This window comes from Pinus tabuliformis, chromosome 7 (genome assembly GCF_031772625.1).
Source record: "Pinus tabuliformis cultivar Carrire ecotype Pingquan chromosome 7, CPIR1, whole genome shotgun sequence".
Classification (NCBI taxonomy): Eukaryota; Viridiplantae; Streptophyta; class Pinopsida; order Pinales; family Pinaceae; genus Pinus; species Pinus tabuliformis.
In genome coordinates this window covers 1,318,024,888-1,318,051,735 of record NC_142293.1, presented here as the reverse complement: position 1 = coordinate 1,318,051,735, position 26,848 = coordinate 1,318,024,888, and the positions used below count along the sequence as shown (strand labels likewise).

Below are 26,848 nucleotides of genomic sequence, written 5' to 3'. Positions count from 1 at the left end.
ATCATTGTTGTCCAAATTCATTATTTTATCTAAGGGAACAAAGTTATGGGTGTGCATATTGTTGTATGAAATATTTGATATATGCTTTTAAGATATTGAGAAGATTGTTTGTTGTAGTGGCATAGTCCTGTAAAGTTAGATTTCATGAAGTTTTGATATTTTTATAATGAAGAATGCTATTACATTGTAGACTAATGATTCAGAGATACCCTTGCTTCATGAATCGATGGGCTTTGTAAAGAATGGTGGATCCTCCCTTGAGGTAATGTTTTCTCAAGCTTTCTAGCAAAGTAAGATAATTAAATTCGTAACTTAGATAGAATGATATACTCATCTGTTTATATATTTTCTTATGCTTTTAAAACCTCTTGAATATGAAGGAGGAGAGACGACTATTCTATGTGGCAATGACCCGAGCTCGGAAAAAATTGTACATTTCATATGTAGTAATGGATTCTAATTGGCAGGTTTGTATGGGAAATGTGTCTTTGTAAGTCAAACTTTAAGTTGCATTTCCTCTTTTCTCAATTTTGGTTTACCTATTGATGAATTTTGGTGGAAAGAATACTAGAGCTAAGAAGAGTAGTGATAGCTAGTAGAAATAGAAATTTTGGAAGACAAGGAGATACTGATGTTTTTTTTTGGTAGTGCAGTTGCTTCAGCCATCTCGTTTTTTGAAGGAATTGCCGGGCCATCTTATTGATATCCAGGTGGGTATCTTGAGTAATTTGAATTTATCGTTGATTGGAAAATTAGTATGTTTTCCTCTTGAACATGTTAAAACATTTTTCAATGTTTTGTTTTATGTTTTTTTATTAAAAATTCTGAATGCCTTTAATATTTATGTGGTTACAATGCAATTCATATTTTCATAGCAAGTATTAGAACACCCCCTATCCCGAATTTTGCTGTGACAAGCACACTTTTACACTAAATTATCGATATATTTCTTTACAAATTTATCATTTACTTTTTTGTATGTGCTTTATTTTGGGGATTACATCATGGATAGTTGTAAATAAATGGATGTGGAGGTGCAAAGTTCAAATCTCATAGAACACCTTGATCCTCCATAAGTTGGAGTGGATTGTTATATTGTGACAATGCATAGATGGGATTTATAACTTCCCACATGTTAGGTAAAAATGTTTAAACATAGAAAAGACCTTGTGTATGTGCTTCATATCATATCATTGTGGACTTCAAAAGTCTTGCATAATGCTTATAAATAAATATATAATAAATAATGTTTAATATTTAGTAGATGATCCAAGCCTTTTGGTTGGTGGCATCACTTGTTGCCTTGTATATTTTTACATCTTTTATAAACATAATAAGTAGTGATAAATTAATTAATTTATTACTACTTGTTATGTTTATAACATTGAAAAAAATACAAAAAAAATGAAATAGGGTCCGAGAAAAAATAGTTCGCAATAGAGGGGTTTTTCCTTGGTCTTTGACCAAATCTTGTGTCTCTTGTTATTGCTCTTGGCTGTCTTCTATTGTGTGGTGGATTTACTGTTCTATCTACAACTACTTTTTGTCATTAAAGATTAAATTTATTTGAAAAGTGATTGCTAATTGAAGAAGAATTGGAAAAGTGATTGTGATAAGCATAGAATAGTAGAAAATCAATAGTTTATGCCAGGCTTGATCAAATACCATTAGGGTTTGCAATTGGATGTACATGTTGGATAGAAGCAAAGACTGATACAATGAATTTGATGGTTTTACCTATTTGATTGATGATGTATGCAGTTATATATCGATGACATAATTGTATTTGTTGTTGATTGTTGTATGAATAGGATTGATGAGCAGAATTTTATATGGTCCAGTTTGAAAATTGGATGAAACATGGCCTACAGGATTAAATTTGTTGCAGGTGGATCTAGTGTGAAATATTTTGAAACGAGGTCCACAAAAGGTTTGAGGGTTGGAGCCTTCATTAAAGGAGTGGTAGCTTCCTTCCGCTGGTGGCCAGAGAACTTAATCAAGGTGTGGTGGATTCCTTCCAGTGGTAGCTGGAGAAACAATAGGAGGTGGTAGCCTCTTGCAGGTAGGAGCTTGTGCACTGGTAAAAGCTTGCGCCAGTGCAAGATGAAAAAGATGATTTTCTGAATATTAATATTAGAAGACAAAGACAACAACAACGATGGTTTTTCCTAGTTGGGTTTTCCACCTAATATCCGCTGTTTCTATGATCATGATGATGCTGACTTGTTGATCTGTTGTGCTCTTATGTTTCACTTTCTTTCATGATGCTCATGGTCTACATGTATTATCTGTTTATGTATAGATCCATTGTCATAATGTGCGACTAGTTAAATGATGATTCAGTTAACATTGCAAAGAAAAGCATAAACTGATAAAACCTGATTTAGCTTGAAATATTGATTCATCCCCCAACCCCCTCAGTATTTGTAACACCTTTGAGGGTAATGTTGGGCACCACGCAGATGACATGTTGGCATAAAGGCACTTTGCAGGCTTGTACATGATATAGGAGATACGTCTTGGAGTATAGACTCTAGAGTGCTCATTAGCCCACATGACACCTATTTGTGACATGTAGAGTTCATTTGGAAGATGATGTCATGCTTGAGGAGAATTTTCTCCCACAAGTGTGGGAATTGATGACACTTTTGTTATGCGTTTGAGGTATGAGGTTGGCTTTTAACCTCTTTCTTGTGGAACACTTTAAGTAACCTTGTCAACGAGGCTTCTCTTGTTCAGTTATTGTAAAAATGAGTGGGATAGGTCTCATATAAATAAAGCTTTCCTCATTTCATTTTCTCATCATCACACATTGTATTCTATTCCTCTTTGAGAGAGTGCGAGCTAGCCTTTCTTTGCTACATTGGGCAAAGTGTGATATTTATGGATGCTACTTGCTAAAGGATGTGATTTTTGCTTGGAGACAATGTTATGGGATAGAAAGAAGTTCCTTTGTGGGGGATTGTTGTTAGTTTACTTGTCTATTATCGATATTTTGCATGATTTAATGTTTAAAGTAGCATTTCAATTGTTCCATGACTAAATGATTTATCATTGCTGAAATTTTGCTTCAATATTATGTGTGAGATTGTCCTCATTAAGGTCTATAGGGAAACTCTATATGTGCAGAACCTATACTTAATTTCTCCCCTCACAAGAGCAATAATTAGGGTTTTAGAAGTAGATGCCCTAAGGCATCCCCCTTACTCCAATATATTTTCTTAGAAATTTGTGCCATAAAGACAACATTGACCCTTGTAGAATAAGGTGTTGTTCAAAGAGTTTATTGATCACCATAAAACTTCATAAAAATCTTTTCCCTTTTCTTTGTCCTAGATGGCTAGTGCAGTTGGTAGTGTGTAAGGAAATATTGCACGAAGTAGGGACGAAGCCGGGATGTTTTTTGGAAGTGAAGCTTCCAAAGCGTCATTTTCCAAACATCTAGGAAGTGAAGCTTCTTATAAGTGTCTACTATATATATGTTATATTTTTTTGCATTTATATTAAAAAATTATCCAAAATACCAAATTAGTTGTAGAAGATATGAAAACATGCATTTTTGTACATAAATCAAGATAGATATGGCATCCATTGTACGTAAAACATCATAAAACATAAAACATCATAAAACATTCAAATAACTTATCTAGTAGGTGAGCAACTGTCAACATGAGTCATGTCCAAAATTGAAATAATAATTTTAATACAATAGGCCACTTGGCCACCACCAAGTACACACTGAACTAGGAAGAGTAAGACAAAAAAATTCAGATTCACAACAAGTCTAACACTCCGGAGTCTAGAGTCTAATCTCTCCTCTTTCCACCATGATCACTGTGTGAACCTCCACATGGTGGAAGTGAAGAAGATGGTAGCTATGGAAGTTGTGGAACTGATGAAGATGAAGCCCTTGTTGTTGGTGTTGAAGAATGGAACCTGTGAACCATGGGACCAAATGGGGGTGGCATCTCAACTCAATCATCATCATCCTAGATAAGAGCATTCTCCAATTTCTCTAATTGCAACACTCCATCTTCCAAATTAGTCTGCTCGGGATTTTTGTCCCAAAGCTTAAGGTCTTTATTATTCTTTGCATCCTCACAATAATGGGACACCAATCGCAAGTTGTTGTGAACTTAAACCAAGCTCTCTGCTCAGTCTAAATTTAGCTTGTTCCTTTTGACACTGTGGATGAAAGAATAAAAGCTCCAACACCTCTCTGCAAAAGAAGTGTTTACCACCTGTGATAGCACTCGCAATGCCAAAGTTTGTAGAAGTGAAATATCACCTCCATGCATGTTTCGCTACTCAAGAGAAGGAGAATTCTCTTAATCTTTAATTCCATGATTTCTCCCAAATGGACTAGGGCCAAGCATATAGTTGCTTAATTATTTTTCGTAGCCTGGAAAGCTCCTCCTGATCAAGGACTAATTTATCCAACGCTTTCAAATAATCAGATAGAACCTCCGGATCTAGGTGTGGTTTTCTCCTACTTGCCCCCTAGGTGTTGGTGTTGAAATCTATGATGGATGATAATATTTAGGTGTCAGAACATATGCTAAGGCATGTAGCGGAATGTTTAGCATTTCCCATCATTTTTCCACCTCTGCACGAATATAATCAGTGTTCCACGGGGACTCGCCCCCCCCCTAGGGGTCTAGTTTCCTCGCTCCCCCGCGCTCCGGGGACTTGGGGACGAGTAGGGGACGTTTCCCCACGCTCCCAAAATGGAGGAAACTCGGGGGGACGTGCCAGGGAAACGTTTCCCTTCCTTAAGGGGACGTTTCCCCATGCTCCCAAAAAAATGGCCTTGCTTATAGTTTATGATTTAATAGACCTAAAGTGGTACAAAGCTACTCATGTTTTGTATGGGGATAATGTCTTGTGCTGTCTTTTGGTTTCAACAAGCGTTATTTTAGAGGGTCAATATCATGGAAATTTGCTGGACCATATAGCACGTACATGAATTTTCCCTTTTAAAACTTCTCCTTTTTTTCTCAAGTGATCGCTGGATTACAGTGGGGAGATAACTGGAGTGACAGGCAAAGAATATGAGACATTCAGTTTGTGTTTTTAATTTGCATGACATTTGACATACAAACTATGGAAGCAGCACCTATGTCATGTGGGAAATAATTGGGTGGACTATAGACTAACATGCGTTTACTGCAAGCATGACAAAATACTATGGGCAACAAGAAATCTCAGGAACTGTCGTTATATATGAATTTATACAATTACAAAATTTACATAGAGCACAGTGGCTCAGCGTGAATTCTCAGGTCTGAAAATTATTTTCACCCCTGATATACACTGCTAATTTGAAGTTTGAACTGCATGGCATTGCTCTAATAAGGTAGACAAATTATCCATGCCATCATTGGTCACCCAAGTTGGTTCGCAGATGATCATCCTGCAGTCAATGTCATTTGATAGTAAACTGTGAGAAACTCTTTCATGTGATCTTCTCATCTCTCCTGGAACTAAAACTCTTCTTTCAGCATATGGTGTACTATCTATATTATATATAATATAACAAACTTTCTAGCTGTTGGATCCAATACAGCTGGACAACCCATTGTAGTTGCCCCTTCTACTGCCAATGCAGTGTTCCTGATCTGTTCATTTACCTTTTCACAAAATTCAGTGGCTACCTTATCAAGCTGAAGCTCTCCCTCTGTCTGACCAAAATCTAAATTAGAATTTGACCAAGCTGGATTAGAATTTTAAATTTATTATTTTATATGATATTATAAATTTGGATAATGTCAAATGATATTCATATCAATGATCATGCTTTGCAGCTTTTCAATTCAAACCAAATTGTCATAGTGGACTCAATTAATAAATTATATTTTATATTTATAAATTTTTAAGACCCTGACGCTCCCCCACGTTTCCTAAAAAATGGTAGGGAGCTTTTGCATAGGCCGCTCCTGCGCCCCCTCGCTCCCTCACCCCCTCGTCCCGGAACCTTGGTGGAACATTGAATATAATTGTACACGGTGATATCTCTAGGCTCAACAATGTCTTTAATCTACCCCAACATGTTATCCATATTCTCATAGACCTCCCCAATTATTGGCTGATCTGAATCTGCAAACTTGATCATGTAATAAATTGGTTTGGTGAATTGCATAACATATTTATAATCTGTGACCAAAAGTAATTGTCAAGAATAGTGTAGTTGACTAAATTAGCACCATCTCTATCAGTGTTAATGTCATCCCGTGATTCACATGTAACCATATTAGTTAAAGCTTGTCTCACCTTCACTAGCTGCCTAAAGGTGAGGTAATAACTTGCAAATCTTGTTTTTGAAAGTTTAAGCAATTGCAACTTGGAGTAAGTGCCATAAAATTTGTTTACCCTTGTATGCCTGGGACAAATTTAATGAGTTGCTTCCCTTTTTTTAAAGCTCTTTAATCCACCCACATTCTTTATGCTTTACAATATCATGAATCAAAAGGTTCAATGTGTGTACCAAGCACCTGGACCAAAAGATATGTGGATGAGTATGCTCAATGACTTTTCCTGCTGCTTTATAATTTGTCGCATTATTAGTGATCACTTGAACCACATTATTAGGACCGACATCTTTGATTGTTTTAAATAAGAGATCTGCAATGTTTTGGGAAGATGCACTAATGGAGGAGGAGTCATGACTTGCAAGAAACGCTGCACCGCTAGCAGAAACACCAAGAACATTTATCAAATGTTGCCTTCTAACATTTGTCCAACCATTTGATACAATGGATACCCCACAATCCACTCACTCATCTGTAAAATGTGTCAAAGCTCTTTGAACCTTTGCTTTTTCTCTTTCTAATAACACAGTTCTAGCTTTTTCATGGTTGGGAATCTTGTATCCTTTTGGGGCTTCATTGATGTTCTTAACCATATCATGCCAATAGGGAGAGCAAAGCACATTGAATGTTACACCACAAAGACAAAGAAACCAGACCACTTTTCCATCCGCACCATCCCTGCCAACAACATTAAGGAAATTTGTTATTGTTCTTCTATTCTCAGAGTTTGTAGAGGTACCATGAAGAGATGAGCTACCAAATCTAGAGATTGCAGTCCCACTTGATTTAGAATGAGTTTTTTGTTTCTTGTTTTTCTTTTGTGTAGCCTCCTCATTTGGATTTACTCTCTGCTTTGTTCCATTGAAACCTCAGGGTAAATTGAGATCCCTACGGGACCCTTTTTTCATCACTGTCCAATATCCCACAAAGATGCCTCCTCGCATGGGTATATGAACCACTATATGGTTTTCCTCCATGACAACCATGAGGGCACACAAACTTGTAGCTTCCACCACCTCTTCCCCCCTCAAGTTTTGTCACATAATTCCACAAGGGTGTCACTGCAACTTATCCCTCTTGCATTTTAGTGTCTTCTTCATCCCCTTCCTCTTCAAAACCTTCTCCTCATACATTGGGTCACTCATATGGGGACTATTACCGTTCAAGCTAGCATGGATCCTAAAAGGGGTCCCTTGAAGGGCTACTACTAGGTTAAGGGCAACAATGGAGCAATAACCCATTGTCACCTCGACTAATGCTCCCTACTCTTTACGGATTTTCACCGATGGGAGGAGACCCGTTATGATAAGGATCTCGAAATGGATGGACCAATGATACGGTGAGGGGTGATCCTAGAATCCTATTCCCAAGAGACACTCAAATATGTGGCTTGCTTGTCTTGGAAGACAATATGGAAGGCTCTCAAGGAAGGGCTTGGGGAGAATTTCAAGGGTAGGTTTTGAGTATGTGTCTTATAAAGGAGATCCCTAAGCCCTGGAATTCTTTTAGAAACTTGGGTTCTAGGTGAGCTTTGAAGAATTAACCTTAATAGTGCATGGGACCACACGAGACCAAGTGGACCCGAGGTTAGGTCAAGGGGATAGGATTTAGCAACCAATGATATGCTTGACCTAATTAGGGAGGGGAAAGGGATCAAGGAATGAATTTTCAATGAAAGGCAATGCAAGGATCCTAGTGAGGTTTCTAGCCTAAGGGAAACCAAGGGAAAGAATTGGTCTTCGAGCTAGGGCTTGTGATATCTCAAGATCCCACCGTCAGAATCTCATGAAATTTGGAGGGCTTCTTGAGGACACACCAACATAGTTGTGGACCAAAAATCGAAGTATTTGGATGGCTAGATTGTGAGATAATTGATACCCTAGGTGACCTAGAGGATTAGACCTAGAGAAGAGGGGAGGGGAGAAGGAAAAAGGGTTTAAGGTGATCACCTTATGGTGGATCGATGGCCAATCGTTTGGGGAGATTTGGAGTCAAGAGTAATTATGACTATGGACATGAAATTTTCTTTGTCAAGGAGGCCTCAGAGACAACTTCGCATAGCATTAGGGCAACAACAAAATCAACTTCAGGAACTTTATATTTCGTTTTGCAAGATTGATGGCTTATCAAGATGAATTTCAATGAAGAAGCATCTCTAGGAACATTCATTCATAATATATGGCTCATACATGAAGCATCATTATCTAGAAATTGAATTTCCACAACTTCGCATAAATGGATGCAATAAATTAGCCCTAATATAGCGAAATCCCAGCAACAATGTATGTGACAAGAATAGAAAATAAAATAGCGTTAAATTGTACTCACATTTATTAAGAGTATATCCAACCATCAAAATTTGCCAATGAAGAAGCTCCAAGACGAGAAAATAATCCAAACATCAAAGTTCATTCCATGCTCCAAAATTTGTCCTCCAAGAAGGATAACGAAATTCTCAAGAGAAGTACAAGTCCAATCCAAGTGATGATGCTAAAATGAATCCTCATCACTTGTATTTATACACTTCTAATGAGTTTGATTTAGCTAATCTAGGCCCACATTAGCCCCTAAAATAAAATAATGTGCAAATAACTAACTTTTTGTGACAAGCCCACCAAACCAACTCATAAACAAAAGAATAAGCCTCTTAAGAGGTCGAATGATCAATAATACAAGTTGTTGGGCCTTCTAAGAAGCCTGACGAAGTCCATAAGTGCCATAATGTTGAATAAGACTCCCAAAAGTAGTGGACAAGGGGTTGGCCCCTTGTTCTCCAAATAATAAACTCGTGGTGCTCCCAATGGGTGTGGGGGTACACAAGTAACCTCATGGATCTCCAAGCAGATTGAAGATGCTTGTAGACCATTTGTAAGGGCTTAGATGATAATGTAAGTGATGCCACATCAGCATACAAGTCTTGGGTCATCTGATAAGTGCATGATACAATTGTGGGGCCGGTTGGGCACAGTGAACTATGTGCATCTTCGTCATCCAGTAGATGAAACTCGAGCAATTTCTGAACATCTCTGGGGATCCATGGAATGTTGTCTAATATTGTTGAGACACATGGCTCTCTACACACACCCTACATGTGCCAATGCAATCCTCTGAAGGGTTAGGACCCCGTATAGGGAGACCAAACCCAAAATGGAGACCATCTGTAATCCTTGTATAAGATCCAATGTGTTCCCTTGCCTTCCAGTACAACAAGTCATTCAAAGAAATCGAGTTAAAGAGCTTACAAACCATGGACAACAAGTGGGCACTTCATAATGGCATGCCCTTCCATAGTGGGCTTTGGCATGTGCTAATGTCTCCAAGCTCCAAGGGGGGTTAACCAAGTGCCCTATTAGGTGGTTTCTACTTTTAAAGGGGATGATATATCCAAGGTTCATCCTTCAAATGGTGGTGGCATGTGATAAAGTGATGGTACAGAGTAGGGGATGGAGGGGGCAATCCTGGGTCACATGCCAAGGCACAAGGGTAGCTAATAAAGGGGAAGCCCACACTTGGGTATATAATGTATAGGAGGGAGCAGTTGTGGTACATAAGTCACCCCGACACTGATTTTTCCACCCTTCTTTATTTTGCTTTTGCCTTTTATGATTTTTTTTTGGTTAACTGCTCAGGGCTTAAGGAGTAAGAGCATGATATGTAAAGTATAGTAGTAGATACCCCCTTTGAGGTGGGGGCAGTTCATTGCCCACCAGGGGTTGGGACAATCATGGGTTCTTGAATGATAAAAGAGACTCATCTAGGGCCTACAGGAACTAGGGTGATGGCCATGAGAATGGGGTAGAGCTCATGCATTGGCTTTTGCCCATGTGCTAAATGTGGTTGTCCCAATCATCTTTTGAATTTTGTGGTACATTTTCCTGTTGAATATGGCCAATTATGCTTTTACTTTTCCTTTCAGCTGCATCAACCTCCGGGGCATCATTCTAGACCCGACCCAAGGTGTGGGCGAGTGGAAGGAGAAGGCTAACCCTTTGTGGACCCAATGGAGGAATGTGGACCCAGGTGGGAGGAATGATGAATGGGGTTATAATGAGCAGAAGGGGAGTGATATATGTGAATGAGTGTTAAAATTGACAACTAGGGCCAAATTCCACCTTGGGACAACTCGTGATGGAGATGATTATTGCATTGGATTCCTCTTTTCAAGAGGTCCAATTTTGATATAAAGATCATCTCATTTGGACAAACAGAAGTGGAATTTTGAATTTATTCTCTTTTATGCACAAATTGTCAAGGTCGGCCTCAGTCAAATGTAGGCTCAAGAAGCCCATTAGATGTGTCTCCTCACCCTCAACGAATTGTATAAATAGGAGTGACTTCTCTCCTCATTTGGAGATCACACACACACACATCATTCTTCTCTCTCTCTTCTCTTGATTGGTTCGTACAACTTGGGAAACCTCTCTCTCTCTCTCTCTCTTGCATGTGTGGCAAGAGGCTGAAAATTTCAAAGACAAGTATAGGCTGAAATTTTAGAGTGTAGACCAGTGTTTACTGGCGTTGACTAGGGGTTGTTTGACTGTCTTTGACTGTGTTTTTCTGGGTAGAATTTCAACCTCTTGAGACCGCATTCTCTGGCACAGAAACCGAGGCAATTGAGGTTGTTTGACTTGCGTTGACCACAGGGCTGACTGAAGTTTGACCAAGGTTGGATGAGTTTTTGTACACTGTTTTGGGTTGACTTTGAGCCTTCTTGGAGGCCGAATTGGACTGCTGTTGACCGCGCTGCTTGGAGGAAGTTTTGTAGCTGATTTGACCAATGTTGACTTTTTGGTTAGGGCTACATTTGATTGCTGATTTTGACAGGGTTGTTTTGACTGTGTATTGGCAAATAACTTTGATCTTTGTACTTTCTCTCTACTGAACTATTGAATACTAATAAGAAGATTTGATCAAAGGGTTTTCCGTGGCATCCGCCAAATCTTTTGTCCTCTTGTCTTGGCTTGTCTTCTGCATTTGCTTTTATGTTTTCTCTACATTTACTATCAACGTGATTAAGTTAATGTGATTGCTACTAGAAATAATTGGAAATTGTCTTTGGGCTGATAAGGAACATTGAAGTAAATTGTGCTAAAGCATAGAACATAGGTGATTTAGGGAAGCCTCCCGTATGGTTTAAATTCCACGAAGGAGTAGGAGGAAGGTTGTTGAGGTGATAGTGGCAATCCTTCCTCATTGTTGCCATAAGGTCTAGCTCCTCACCTAGTGAGGCTTTGGACTGGGTCTACTAGATTTTGCGACAACAATTCTCAAAGCATTTAGGTGCTCCATTACAAGCTCAAATGTATCAACTAGTTGTTGTGAGGGTAGGATTACATCAAAATAAGTGCACAAGAGTGGTACTCCACTAGGAGTAATAGTCCATGTCATCATAGTGTTCCAATTGTCAAATCCTTCAAAGGAATCTAGGGCTTTGAAGAGATATAAAGTGTAGATCCACCATAAGGTGCAATCTCAATGTCAAAACATGTAGAATATGTTGAGAAATCTATGGGCTTGATATGTTAATGATTTCTCTATCTTAGATAACTGCTTGTGAAGTATTTTTATCCTTTTACTTATTCAAATACGATCTTTTCATATGTGTATGTTTATTAACTTCATCAACCAACTATCATGCACAATAAGCAAAAGAACAATAACACAAGATATAGGTAGCAGCCAGGGCAAAACCTCTCCAACCTGAGAGGAAAACCCACGGTAATTCTTCTTATAGAATCTTCACTTGACAAAATTTCCAAGACCCATACAAAGACCCTTTGACCAAAGTGTCTCCAAGATCAAGGCTAGAACCTTCTGCTACTACTGTCCTCTGACCTGTTGTACCATAGATCAGATCTGCAACTATAGATGGAAGGATTAGCTTCCCTCTCCCTTCCTCTTCCTCCAAGCTTCACTTGTCCAAAATAGTTCACTTGTCCAGCTGTTGTCCTCAACGCTTGCCTTTAAACAAGATGATCTGCTTCCTTGATGTGAACTGTTCAGCAACCCTAGCAGCAGACCTGAAGATGTCACTGTCTTCGCACGTGTGAGTGAGCTACTTGATCTTGTAGCCTCCTCCTTGCCTCGCTATGCTTGGAGCTTCCTTTTGTTGATTTTTCTGAATCTAACACATCAGAAATTCCTACTGCATTATCTGGTTTATTTCACCTACTTGTTTATTCCTTAACAAGTTATTTAACCATATAAATACTGAAAATAAACACAAATGCAGTCTCAACCATCTACAAATCATCAACTGAAATAACAAACAAACACACAAGGGAAATCGTTATTTTTGGACAATCGTCCCCGGAAAAACCCAACTTGGGAATACCGGTGCAACAGTTCTGAGGGTTTTATTATTAAGAAACTTTCTTGAGTATAAATAGGGTGCCAAACTGACTCACCCAATAGAGATATCTATCTGGCATTAATACCTCGCTTCGGAAGCAGATATTCAGCAAGTTTGCTCCACGAAAATCTCTCCAACACTTCTCTGAGGCTCTACGTAAGCCCTCCTGGCCTCTGCGTCACCCCTGCGTCAGCCTTCTACTACTCTGCGCTGACTCTCTGGTTTTCTGCGTCACCCACACAGGCCTTGCTAGCCTCTGTGCAGTCACTCTGGCCCTCTGCGTGGCTCCTACTAGCTCTGCGTAGCCTCCTCAATCTCTGCGCTGGTCCTTCGGCACTATCTCTACCTCTCTGCTATGCAATCATTGCCCCTCGCTGCAACTCTGATTACTTGTTCGAATTTTCTCAGCAAACCTTGCTCCAAAAAATCGAACTGACTAATCAATCTTGGTGTATCTCCAACTGACCCTCAAGCCTCTTCTTATACTTTTGTTGTTGAGTCTTCAACAACTGAGATTAAGTCCCCAATCAACGATTAAGATTAGATTTGGCTTGATCCATGTCATTTAGAACATTGTCACCCAATTTTATATTAATACCCATTGATATTTTAATTTTCCTAAGTTTAGACTTAGGAACTCCATCAAAAATATTAATTATTTTAATATCTCTCTAACTGGGTGGAATTTCCCCAAACCATTTCTGGGCCTTGGAGATCTCATGTGCTTTAGCCTCTCCACCAATTTTCATGGCTAGAGCACATCTGATTCTACCCCAAATCAACACCTTCTAGACCAACAACTGAACTCTTTAGGCCTCAAATGAACCCTTTTCATGAAGATGACCTAGGACTATAATGTAGCCCTAATTATGACCTGTTTCTTCGCACGTGTGAGAGGTTTAGGGCTCTTCTAGCCCTCCTAAACCTTCGCTCTACTTGTCTATGCTCTTCAAATAAATCTTCCCTTCAAATAGACCCAAGATCGAACTCTTTCCTTGCTAATGAGAGCACATAAGATGATGCCCTAGCCTCACACATGTGGACAAACTTCCTGTAGTTATAGATATTAGAACATACTTCCTTCTTCTTGACCTGCGGCTCCTTGACTTGATGCTTTCTTCGCACGCTTAGACAGACTTCTTCGCATAGGAGAAAGTGAGTTTGAATGAGGGATGAGAGGCCCTTATTTATAGTCCTCTCAAGGCTGCTCATTAGGCCGACATGACTTGTCTTTAGGCCGACTTACATAATTGATTTAGCTGACATGAATATAATATATTTTTGCCGAAATTACAATGCCTTTTTATCTTCGCTTGGAGGAGACTTTTACTAGCCATTTGTACTTGAACTTGGAGGAGATATTCCTCATGGTTTTGCCCTTGATCTTGGAGACACAAACTATATAGTTTACAAGTGTAATTGTCTACATCAATGACACAAACCTATCACCTAGCCTAAAGCTCTTCAATGGGAGCTACTACAAACAAATTTTGAGCATGAAACCCATGACTCAAATTTACAAAATATTTTGCTAGATACAATTTACATCATTTACATTGGAATGTGTCATTATGAAGACCGAACCTAGTTACACTTTCTTCAACACTCCCTCTTAACTAGGGAGGTATTCATGCATACATGGTACTTGGACAATTTTTCAAGTTCACAGAAGAATTCTCATAAGAAGATCGGATTTGCATTCCATCTGTTATAGCATCATTTCAACCAACATTGTTTTCATATAGCAAGGCCTTGACTAACAACTCTATCTCTCACTTAGATCAGAGCACAATGTTGGCGAGACCAATGACTGATAGACACACATCATCATTGTCTCTCTTAGGGTCATACCCACTCGGGTGTTCTCCAAGTATGCCCTACTAGGACTATTTTCATCTTGGGTTCCTAGCCCTCAAGGATATCGGCCCTCAAGAGTCTTGGATGCCCTACCAAATCCTCAAAGAGTGTCAGATGCCATATGATTACACAATCCTCCATTCTTTCTTCCAAACTTGAGACAAGAATGTTGTGTCTAACTCTCCCTCTTAACTAGGGATGAGTTCCAAGTTTTTCTTTACTCAGAAACTTACTCATGTTCCTTCACTCATAGGAGCTTTCCAAAGCTCCCTCTTAAATAGGGACTCTATCATCAATACTTTATAGTGTCTTCTAGTTGACTGATGATCCAACACCTTGATGTCATCAATTTCTTCATATGTAGGGTTCAACCATTCATGAATAATATATTTTTGCCGAAATTACAATGCCTTTTTATCTTCGCTTGGAGGAGACTTTTACTAGCCATTTGTACTTGAACTTGGAGGAGATATTCCTTATGGTTCTGCCCTTGATCTTGGAGACACAAACTATATAGTTTACAAGTGTAATTGTCTACAAAAATGACACAAACCTATCACCTAGCCTAGAGCTCTTGAATGGGAGCTACTACAAACAAATTTTGAGCAAGAAACCCATGACTCAAATTTACAAAATATTTTGCTAGATACAATTTACATCATTTATGTTGGAATGTGTCATTATGAAGACCGAACCTAGTTACACTTTCTTCAACAGAATAAGCTAGGCACTCTAGCAATAAAACAATGAGTGGCAGATGGTGTAGGCTGACCTCTCAAAACATGACATATCACCATGAAAACTATGGCATAGATGGAGTGCTCTATGAGGGTCCTTATCTATTGTGTAAAGTGTCAGAATAGGATCATCATAAATATCTCTAACACTAGAGTGCTCTCACCATCAAGTATAGCATCATCATTCATGAATACCAATAATTTTAGCCATCAATGTAATGTTGTTACAACAGCTGAGTCATATCTAGTATATAAAAGGAGATCACTATATAGAAAAACCATTATAGCAATAACATCCCATAATTGTTGTCAAAGGCATGTGCAAATATGAAAATAGAACCAAGCCATGGCAATCCATCAAAGAGAATGCCCTCAAGATATGATCCAACCCAAGGGAACTACTATCTCTAAACGAAAGCAAAATTTTGTATTTACTTGGTAGAACAACCTGAAACAAGGATTCTGAAGTGGTACATGGATATAAGACAGCTTTGAGGAAGAGCTATAGGCATGTGGGGATTGCAATGAATTACTTGAGTAATTTGGAGCATTTGTACAATACATTGTAAGATTTCAGATCCTATAGCTATGGATGATTGAGGGCATGCTGATCCTATTATTTGGTGGGGCTCCCATGGTCATGATAGCATTCATCTGTCAACTTTGGCCACTCAATTTCTATCACAGGTTGCCAGTTTGTTATTCATTGATAGGAATTGGAGTACATATGGCTTCATCTATTCAGTGAAGTGAAATAAATTGGGAGTAGCAAAGGATGGTGACCTTGTGTACATTCATTCCAACTTGTGCCTTCTGTCACATTCTAATTTGGAGTATAAGAGAGGTTCAAGTAGGATATGAGATGTGGATCCTAGGATATCTAACTTAAACATGGCATTAAATGGCATGAGTCTCCTCAACCTACTCAAGGATGTTATACCACTAGTTCAGCCTTTTGCTACAACTTCCAACATTGTTGACTCCCTGTTGCCTATTCATGATGTAGGGTTGCAATATGTAGATGATGAGAATGTAGACCCATTTCAGGATATGTAGTTAGGCCTACTTTGCGTTATCATAATAGTAGAGTGATCATTGGTGAGACCCTCAATCTATTATTCTTTTTGTATGAGGCAAGATGCATCATTCGTGTCTTTACATTTGGAAATGACCTAATGATTTTGGTTCTAATGTTGTGATTCATCAATGGTTTTGATTTTGAACTTCGAATATATTTTCTCATATTTTTGTACTTGACATATCCTTGCCATACTCAGACCTTGGCTTTTCAAAAATCTGGCAGATCCATTTCTGAATCCATATCTGGATCCCTATCTGTATTTGTATCTTGGTAACATAGCCTAGTAATCGGTTGTGCTTGTGCTGATGTTTGTTCTACATTAGCATTTGCAACAATGGTTTTGGCTTGGAATGAGTCCTAGACAAATGTGGAGGAATAGATAACCCCCCTTTAATGAAAGGTTAGTCAAATGCTTGCCTTCACGAATCACGAGTCCACAACTCTGTGTTTGTGTTGATCTGAAGCATCCTCCAAAGAGAGGATACATGGACATATTCAACAACAGTGTCTAAAGTGATTCCTACAATTAAGAATGTTGCATTTCACTGAAAAATGCCAAGTAACCTCTAATAAGGTTAGTTGTGACAGTTCTTTTATTTTCAGCTTCTTGTAAATATTCTTTTGTTAATATAAGACATTTTTCAAAAAATAAAGGTAAGGTTGATTGTGACCTATATATCTTCCATATTTTCGTCTTCCAATATTTACTTGACTTGAATTATGTTGTCAATATTATTATAGCGAGTATTTCTCTTTCAGGCTGACTCATCGAGTTCAAGGATTATTCTTGAGACATGTGAGGACAAGGAAAATATGGATAAACAGGAAGCTAAAGTTCAGAAAGATCACGAAGACAAAATTGAAACTTCAGAATCAAGGGAGGTTATTCATAACCAGAATTTATTCAACATTCCAAAGGAGAAAGAGTTGGATTCAGTTGTATTAAATGGGGAGTTAAGTACTGGAAGTCCTTTCCTGAAAGGGTAAGATTATTCATTCTTATTGAAAAAATACCTATTGCTTGTAATTTGAAAGGACAGCAATTGGTCGTTAGCTTGAAGGAATCTTATCAATGAAGTTTGAGTTCTCTTGGATGGATATCATAACACATTAACGCAATTTTGATGTTTACTCTTTCAGGTTTAGCATTGAGGCAAGGCCTATTGTAGCAGCATTATTTCACACGTGGGCTAAGAAGCGGGCATTTCATGATCCAAAGCGGTTGCTTGACAAGGTTGTAAAAATTGTTAACCATTAGGACATAAACTGTTCCAGGAGACACGATTTTCATTTAGATTAATTGTCTATCTTTTTTTCTCCATATCTTGTATAGATTGTTTTAGTTGTTTTTGAGGGAGTATTGTGAAAGCAAGTCCCTGACATCTAGGATTACATTTTCAGGTTGGATTTGTAGTAGATGAACGAATACGTAGCAAGACATGCAAGAACAAGGTCCTTCTAGCTCTACTCTTATGGTTGTGCAAGATGTTTAAGCAATGTCATCCTTGAATTCTTCTTTCAAAAGTATATATGATCGCAGTAAATTTTCTGGGTAATATGTTTTAGAGGTGCATTGAGACTATAAAAGTGCATTTGAGTGGATGTTGTGCACATTACACTTTCTCTTCACAAGCTTGCTACAGAATTTAGTATGACCAGTCCTACCTGTTGAGTGTTCTTTCCGTTTAATTTCCTTGTGGTATTAATTACCTGGAGGCCATACTTCAGGATGCTTTACGAGCACTGAAGTGCTGTTTGAAGGACGATGAAGCACTTTTGTATGCTGAACATGTGAGTTTCATAACACCTAGATGAGCTCTTTATAAAAAAATTGCAATTTTTTTTGTCTTTTCTCATATAAGACCTTGATGTTTTGATTTTATTTGCGAACAGTGGATTGCAAAAGCTTCATTCAATAGTGCTAATATAACTGTTATAACAGGTGATAAAGTGGGAGAAGATGCCTCCAGATGAGAAAGCTCTAGTACAAGCAGAACGTCAGGTACTGTAACTTAAGCATCGATGACTTGATATCTTCATTTTCATGTTCCACGTTATTATGGAAATAGGATAAACTGATATTTGGAAAGAAGAATGATATATAATTGGACATTGGAAAATATACAAAAGGTTGTTGAAAAAACTCATGCCGTTTAAGCACCAAATAGAGGAGGTACTTTGAACCTATACTAGAGTTGTATGTCACCCATGTGGCGGGTGATATCACCGAGGGATGGCAAATCCTATTAAGTGTAAAGACTGTTTTTCCATTTCAATCAAATGTAAAGACTGTAAAGACTGATATTCCATTTCAATCAAATGTAAAGACTGATATTAAGTTTTATATTTTAATCAGATTGACAGATTTCCTTTTTCAAAATTCTATCAAATAAATTCTATCAATTAAATGCATCTGCATACCTGATTCTCTGCGTACCTGATTCTCCCGTCTGGTGTTGATCACATTGCTCCAAGTTTTCTGATTCCATTACCAAACCAACTTATTCCTCCCTGCCTATCTGGGATCAACCTCTGCGGTTCCCAGATCCAGAGAACTTCGAAATTGGAAGTCCACTGGCCCCCGTGCCCAAAACTCCAAGAACAGTTGAAGACTTTCCAATTTTCAGTTCCAAAATCCAGCCTCTGGCTCATCCCTCCAACAGATTTATTTTTTCCTTTCCTCTGTATAATTCCCCCCGCTTTCATGCTCCTCTTCCGTCTATGTATATCATTCCTTGGCGGTCACCGCTTCCTACTTGGTGACACCTTTCCCTCTTTGTAACGTGTAACTCCATTTGTTCAAAGTTACAGGGATATTGACGTGTATTAGTTTACTTTTAGGATTTTTTTCTTATTAGTTTTCTTCAAATGCCCATAGTTTATAATATTTATTTTATTTTGATTTAAATTTCATATTTTAATAATTATTTTAATATAATTTATTAATATTATGGGATATATAAATATATACCTTTATTTATAATTAACTTTAAATTTTACATTTATTTCTTTATAACCAAATTTACTTTATACTTTTAAATTTATATTATTGAAATTATTTAGGGTATTTTCTCCTTAATTAAGACACATTTAGGCAATATGCTTGGTGATGGGTGAGGTGTAACTTCTATCTGAAGCAGTGTCGATTTTCAACATTTATTGTTAATTTAGAATATATATATATATATATATATATATATATATATATATATATATATATAGTGCAATACATGCATATGTAGCTATCATATGCATGCATTGTATGCATGCTAATTCTCTTGTGCTCTCTATATTAAAGATGGGTCATTACATTAAGAAATAGTAGTGGAGGATGTGAGATCAAGATTTTAACTTTGAAAGGAGTAGATTTGGCTGATAATATTGAATTAAAGATGATATAGTGGACTGAGTAAACCATCACAGAAAAAGTAGTGGTGGTTTGAGGTAAGTTGGAGAAAACCATTGAAAAACTTGGAAAGTAAGGTTATGGGTGAACTCATCAAAACCCTCAATTGAAACATTTGCAAAGGCAAGAGATGCCAAGAAGTGTTAATTTTCCAATACCAGATCTGATTTAAATTGCTAGAAATTTATTTTTTGCCCAGAAAAATATATTCATCCCAGTCAATTATTTTCTAGAAAACGGCTGAATAAAAATACATTGGTATTTTAACTTATAAAAATATTTGCAGTAGAAACACAAGTGAAAAATCAATCACAACCACAGCAGAATTATTTTCCCTCCAATTTATTCTTCATTAAATTGCTTAGGAAAAAGAAGGGCTCTCTTAACAAAGAAAATGGCCCTTAGAAAAAAACAGAAATTATAGAACAAAAATGGAATCTGGAAATCTCGCCCCCTGGAAATTTCGGCCCTCAGAAAACTCGGTTTCCTGGAAATTTTCGGCCCCTGGAAAAATCAGCCTCTCCAACCTGCTATTTGGTCTCCCCTCTCCTAGCCTTGTACGGTCTGCATATTGGAAGAATAATTTGTTGGACATTAGATAAACCAATGCTCCCCATGTGTTTCGCGACATGGTCTAACGCTTCTTGTTGATCCGTATCTCTGGCGATGCGATGGTTGACCAAACCCTGTGGGTTTTGGTCTAACGGAAATCGTGATTCCCAACAAGTGGTATTAGAGCATAGGTCACGAGTTCGATACACACCTGGCTCACATTAGGGCGTAGATTGTTGGACATTAGATAAACCAACGCTCCCCGTGTGTTTTACGACATGGACTAACCATCTCTCGTTGATCCTTATCTCTGGCGATGCGATCTTCGACTAACACTTGTGGGTTTTGGTCTAATGACAATCGTGATTCCCAACATAATTCGCCCTCCACTTAGGCCATATGACACCCTGTGCAAACCTCCATGCTGAGTTTCGACTTCGCTGCAATTTCAGTTTCCCATCTCCAATATCTCGATCCCTTCGTAATTCTCTCTTCCTTCTTTTTAGCCTTGAGTCTTTGACTCCACTTGAGAAAATCACTTTCTCAATGATTTTGTTGATACTTTTAGGATCTTCTACATCGATAATTATTTGCAATGATTTCTTCATTAATTTATCTTGTGTCACTTCATCATTAAGCAATTTTACATAGAAAACCTTCAACAATAAAGACAATAATGACAGTAGAAATATGAAGAGACAGCCAAACACAAGAGACACAAAAATTATCCAAGGAAAACCCCAACAACCTTTACTTAGAAAAAATTGTCCAATTCAACAAGGATTACAATCCGAAATTTCTAGTCAAATCAAGTCAAACTAACTAGTAATCAAACCCTGGTCAAACTGCCTATGAATCGCCTCAGAAATATGGTCAGCTGTGCCTCAAAAATTTCGATTTGCCTCAGAGAATTAGGTTTTCCTGAGAAGAATTTAGTTTGTCTCAGATTTCGTCCTTTATTCTCCCTCAAAATTTGTCCTTTTCATCCCTAACATATGAACAAAAGGGATCCCAATTGATGCCCAAATGGAGAGGACAAATGGCAATATATAGATGTTCAATGAGCCGAATGGGTGTGCCCCTTCACTGAGACCGACTTGAAGCCGACCTTATATTTGGAGGCAAAAATTTAAAATTCAAAATTCAAATTTTTCTTATTTTGAAGCCGACTTGGAATCCACATATATATTTATCATTTCTTGTATATTTGGAGGGCTAAAACTTGATTATGAAGACCGACCATAGCTACAAAACTCAACAGATTTAATGTGACTTTCTCCTCCCTTAAGATTTCTCTTATAACTATGATTAAGCCAAACCTTAACCTTCAATTTTGAAAGCGATGGATGGCTAGGATTAAATCCTAGCCCACTTAGACGAATGGTAGATATTAGGTCTAATTCACTAAAGAAGTTAAATCACTTTTCCTTAGAAAACTTTACTGCAATAGCTAACATAGATTAATTAATTAATCAATGTGCTTTTCCTAAGTTAAACTTAGGAAAGAAATCATAAAAGTCATTTTACTCAAAATGAACAAGTACCTACAGAGTCTTTGACCACTCTTGCATGCTTGATGTTAGCTTTTGGTAGCATCGAAAGTTCTCTAGCCTTGAAAATTGGTGGAGAGGCTAAGGCACACGAGTTCTAAAGAACGCAGAAACTGTTTGGTGAAATTCCACCCAGATTGTATTTTATTAAAATAATTAATATTTTTAATGGGGTTCCTAAGTCCAAACTTAGGAAAATTAAAATATTAATGGGTATTAATCAAAATATGGATGAGAATGATCTAGAAGGCGGATCAAGTCATGTTTTAATCTTAGCCATTGATTAGAGACTTAATCTCGGCCGTTGAAGTCTCAACGAGAAAAGTATAAGGAGGCTTGAGGTTTAGTTAGAGACACACAGAGAGATTGAGGAAATCAATTTTCTGAGGTGAGAATTTCTCAGGAGGAAAATCAATTGGGGAGTTCTTGCAGCAGAGGGGCAGTGAGAATATGAGAGAAGGAATTTCTAGAGAATACAAGGCAGAGAGGACAGAAAGACATCACAGGAGAGTTGACGCTGGCCTACGCAGTGCTGAAGCAGAGGCAATGCAGTCAGTGAGGGGAAGTCGAGTTTCTGCAAAGGGAATTCGAAGTTCAAGTGTTGGAAGCCATGGTGTGAGACTGAAGGCAAGAAAGTCAATTTCTCAGCCAGTAGAAGATCAAGAGCAGAGAGGCAGTGTAATACCCAGGAGGGGTGATGCAGAAGCTGCCCAGGGTGACGCATTTTGATGCAAAAACCATCAGAAGGTGACGCAGAGCCTCCTAGAGATGAGGATCAGTCACTGATTCTCCAGTGACAGGGTGAGATCATTTCACCAGTCTTTTGTCCAGTGTTTTCTCTGTAAAGGATTGCTAGTTGAGCATCCTAGATTTGTATTCAGAATTTTTTGCTGCATAATAATAACCCTCAGAGCTTTTGCATCGGTTTTCCCACATTGGGTTTTTCCAGAGACTATTTTGTCCAAAAATAACTGTGTCGTATGTATCTTGTTCTTTGCTTAGTTTCCTTGTTTCATGTAATCAAATTTAAGTAGTGTAGGTTGCAAAAGTAATTTGCTTGAGTATTCAGAAGAATAACTTGATAATGTATATTAAAATCAAGTAGGTGAAGTAGATTCAGATTTGCTATAGTAGGGTTCCTTGAAGATTAGGAATTTTCACATGGTATCGGAGCATTGATTTTGAAACACGAAGAGCAGATCTAGCACTGAGCAGTGAGGCCAAAAGCTGCACTTGGCAGCAATTCGAATCCCCTTGAAGGGATTGCGCAGTCCTTGTCGAGAAGCAAAGATTCCGAGGAAATCTCTCTCTAAGAGAGTCGATAGATGTACAATTTACAGTTCATGAGTTTGTAGAGGCAAAGGGAGTGACGCAGAGCCTCAGTGCAGTGCTTAAAGGGCGTAGCTTCTGTCGGGATAGAAATCCACCAGAAAAGAACGAAGACACGTAGAAGGGGAATTTTCTCCTCAGAGAACTTTTCACCAGAAAGTTTGAATTTCTCACTTGCTGAGTAGCTGAGCAGTGCTGCGTAGTGACTAGAGGAGTCAGTTCGACAGTTGGGTGAGATGGTATCGCATGGGCTCAGAGATCAGGACAGGTTGGAAGGAGCTTCCAACTATGTCATATGGAAGACTAGAACCTTAGCTGTTCTGGAGGAGCACGATCTTGAAGCCTACATCAAGAGTGTTGTGGTTGTGCCTGTTGACAATGATCAAAGGAACAAGTACAAGGCCGAGCAGGGAAAGGCAAAGAGGCTCATTCTCGATGGAGTTCGAGATCATGTAGTCTCACACTTGCAGGGCAAGGATACAACCCGAGAGATGTGGGAAGCCTTGTCTTCATTGTATGAAGGTTCTTTCGAACAACGGAAGATGTATCTAGAACAGAAGCTGCAGCAGACATTGATCCAGAAGGGAGAAGGAGTTAACTCCTATCTTCAACGTCTTTAGGATACCAGAGACCAACTTGTTGCAATGGGGTCCACTCCTTAGTCTACCGCGATGGTAAGGATAGCCCTGAATCGAGTCTCAGATGAATGGCAAGTCTTTGTCCAAAGTATATTGGGCAGGGAAAGACCACCTTCATGGGAGGAGATGTGGGCAACTCTTCAATAGGAGGAATTAAGAAGGGACCTAGTAAAGGTCAATCTCAATGGCAGCAGTGGGAGTGGCACAAAGACCAAGGAGGAAGAGGAGAACGCAACTCTAGCATCAAAGGGACAACAGACGTAGAAGCGAAAGAAGGACATTTTGAAGGTGAAATGTTTCAGATGTGGCGAGATGGGCCACTTTGCATCCCAGTGTCCTTTGAAACAAAAGGATAAGGATGAGAAACATGATCCTAAGGCTGCTCTAGCAAAGATTGACGAAGATGAGTTTTCCATGAGTACCCACGCATCTCTAGGAGGGAAATGGGGCGATATTGAGCTATAGTCGAGAGGACTACATGTGGAGATATGTTAGAGCTTCACAACTTCCCACTGGACTGTCTCTGATGAAGTTATACCTGATCTCTATATGCTTGGACCTGTCATGAAGCATTGGATTCTCCAAGAGTTTGATGCAATTGTGATTATCATAATGAATCACAATGTGATCCAACTCAAAACCATATAACACTATTAGCACCTTGCAAAGCCAAATGGCCTCACAACTCACCAAGCACGCTGCGATGTACTTGGTTTCTACTGAACTTAGTGCCACGAAAGACTACTTCCTACTAAACCATGAGATCATTGCTCACTCCAAGCTGAAGCAACCCCTTTAGGTGCCCTTCTTGTATGTGCACTCCTAGCCCAATTTGAGTTTGTGTAACCATACAATTGCACTCCACCACTCTTGACATACCTTAGCTCATGCTCCATTGTACGAGCACATGATTCACTACAACCTAATGCACCCTCCTTGGATGCACCATAAACTGACTTAGGGTATTCATAGAAAAACATATATCTAGCCTAACCTTTAGATTGATAATCATGGGTTTAGACATAGTCGTGCAATCCACTAGTTCGAATCTCCTCAAGATATCAAATGCATGTTTTCCTTGCCCCAAGAAAATCTTACTTGTTTGCTACCACATCTCCAATCCCAAAGTATAGTGCATCATGTTGATGTCCTTCATCTCGTACTTCAAAGCAAGATCTCGCTTGCACATCTCTATGAGCTCTCTAACCTTGTGAGAAAGAGGTCATGCACATAAAGAAGCAAGTTGAGTGGATCATCGCCATGTAGTATATAGTACAAGTTGGGATCTGCCTCACTCTTGGTGAAGCCCATGCCCAACATCTACACATCAATTCTCAAGTCTCTTGCCCTTGGTTCCTACTTGAGCCCGTATAGTGTCTTCTTTAATCTGTATACACAAGAATCTCTCCCATGCACCTCAAAGCCTTGAGGTTGCTCAATGTACGCCTCCTCCTCAATCACTCCATTGCGGAAGGTTATCTTCACATCCATTTGATATAACCTCCACCCCATCTATGAATCAATATATATAACAACCTTGATAGAAGTATACCTAGTGACTTGATTGAATGTCTCCTCAATCCACTCCCTCCCTCGCCATGAACCTTTCTTTGTACTTTTCAATACTACCATTTGCAACTTGCTTGATCCTATAGACCCATCTGAATATAACCACTGATTTCACCTCTGGTCTAGGCACAATCTCCCCCACATCATTTTTCATGATGGAGGCATACTACACCATGGCATCCCTCCAAACCTGCTAGTTTATATTCTCCTCAAAACTGGAAGGCTTGGCATCACTGATTTCACTCACAAGCGCCATATAACTGGAAAGATCCTATGGTGGTTTGCTCTCCTTGAAAGTTCTCCTAGGAGCCGCCATATACTCTTTGTTAATTTTAGGATAACAATGGTATGTTCTATGCTTAGAGCAATTTTACTTCAATTTTCTTTATTAGCCCAATATCATATCTAGTGTAGCAATCACATCAACATGATAGTAAAATGTAGATAGAACATAAACAATAACAGTAGAAGACAAGCCAACAAAAGAGGACACAAGATATGGCACCAACCAGGGACAAACCCCAATGTGGGGAAACCCTTGATCAATTCTTCAAAAGTTCAGCAAAGAGAGAGGGAGTACAATTTGCAATATTCAATTGCCCAAACTAATCAGTTAAAACAGTAGAAACAGAAAGCCCTAACTAGAAAGTCAACGCTGGTCAACAGGGCTGAAATTGACCTCGAAAACAACTTGGTCAACTTGGCCTTCAACAACAAGATAATGCATCCCAAAACAGTGTAAAATTAACTATTCAAACCTGGTCAACCAAAGTCAAAGCAACAACCAAAACTAGGGAAGTCAACGCAGGGGTCAAACCGCCTCGATTTTTGTGCCCAGAACTGCAGCCTTCCCAAACAAAAGTCTCCCTCACAAAACTGAAGTCAACACTAGTCAAAGTCAGCCTCCTGAAATTTCGGTCAAATCTGGTCAATGCAACAGCTAGAAAATCAGACCTTCCTTTGCACATGTGGAGAAAGAGAGAGAAGCCCAGAAATCTGTACCCAATCAAGATGAGAGAGAGAAAGATGAATGAGAGTGATGCCAAAATGAGGAGGAGACACCTTGTATTTATATGCAACGTTGAAGGTTGGAGGAGGCTAATTTGATGGCTGGTCGACCTTGACAATTTGTCCATAATCAAAATAAATTCATAACTTCATTTGTACATGTCAGAATAGGATGATATTTAGATCAATCCTACACCTCTCGGAAAGAGGAATCCAAGAAAAATATTCGCTGCCTCATAAGAGCTGTCCAAAGTGATGTTTGGCCCTAGTTGCCAAATTTAACACTATTGAGCATCTCTCAGTGTCTTTTCAAGCCATATCGACCTCCTTGTAACAGAATTGAGAGGAGCCTCCAACTCCTCCTCTCGATTTAAAGATGAAGTTATCGCTGTTGTTGGTGGTTGTCTTTCCTCAATTTTCAGAGCCTCTCACTCCTTATCCTTTCCCATTGCTAGAAGTGG

The 26,848-nt window shown here is 38.7% G+C and overlaps 1 protein-coding gene across 1 annotated transcript in view; it reads left to right on the top strand.

The window, feature by feature from the left end:
- Window positions 1-26,848, top strand: part of LOC149252416 (ATP-dependent DNA helicase SRS2-like protein At4g25120) — a 429,434-nt gene that overhangs the window by 337,828 nt on the left and 64,758 nt on the right. Inside the window, exons 22-29 of the mRNA XM_089459690.1 lie at window positions 191-262; window positions 381-467; window positions 654-710; window positions 17,095-17,318; window positions 17,476-17,569; window positions 17,737-17,787; window positions 18,064-18,126; window positions 18,278-18,337. Of these exons, the coding sequence (XP_089315816.1) occupies window positions 191-262; window positions 381-467; window positions 654-710; window positions 17,095-17,318; window positions 17,476-17,569; window positions 17,737-17,787; window positions 18,064-18,126; window positions 18,278-18,337 (708 nt within the window). The remainder of the gene's footprint in view (window positions 1-190; window positions 263-380; window positions 468-653; window positions 711-17,094; window positions 17,319-17,475; window positions 17,570-17,736; window positions 17,788-18,063; window positions 18,127-18,277; window positions 18,338-26,848) is intronic.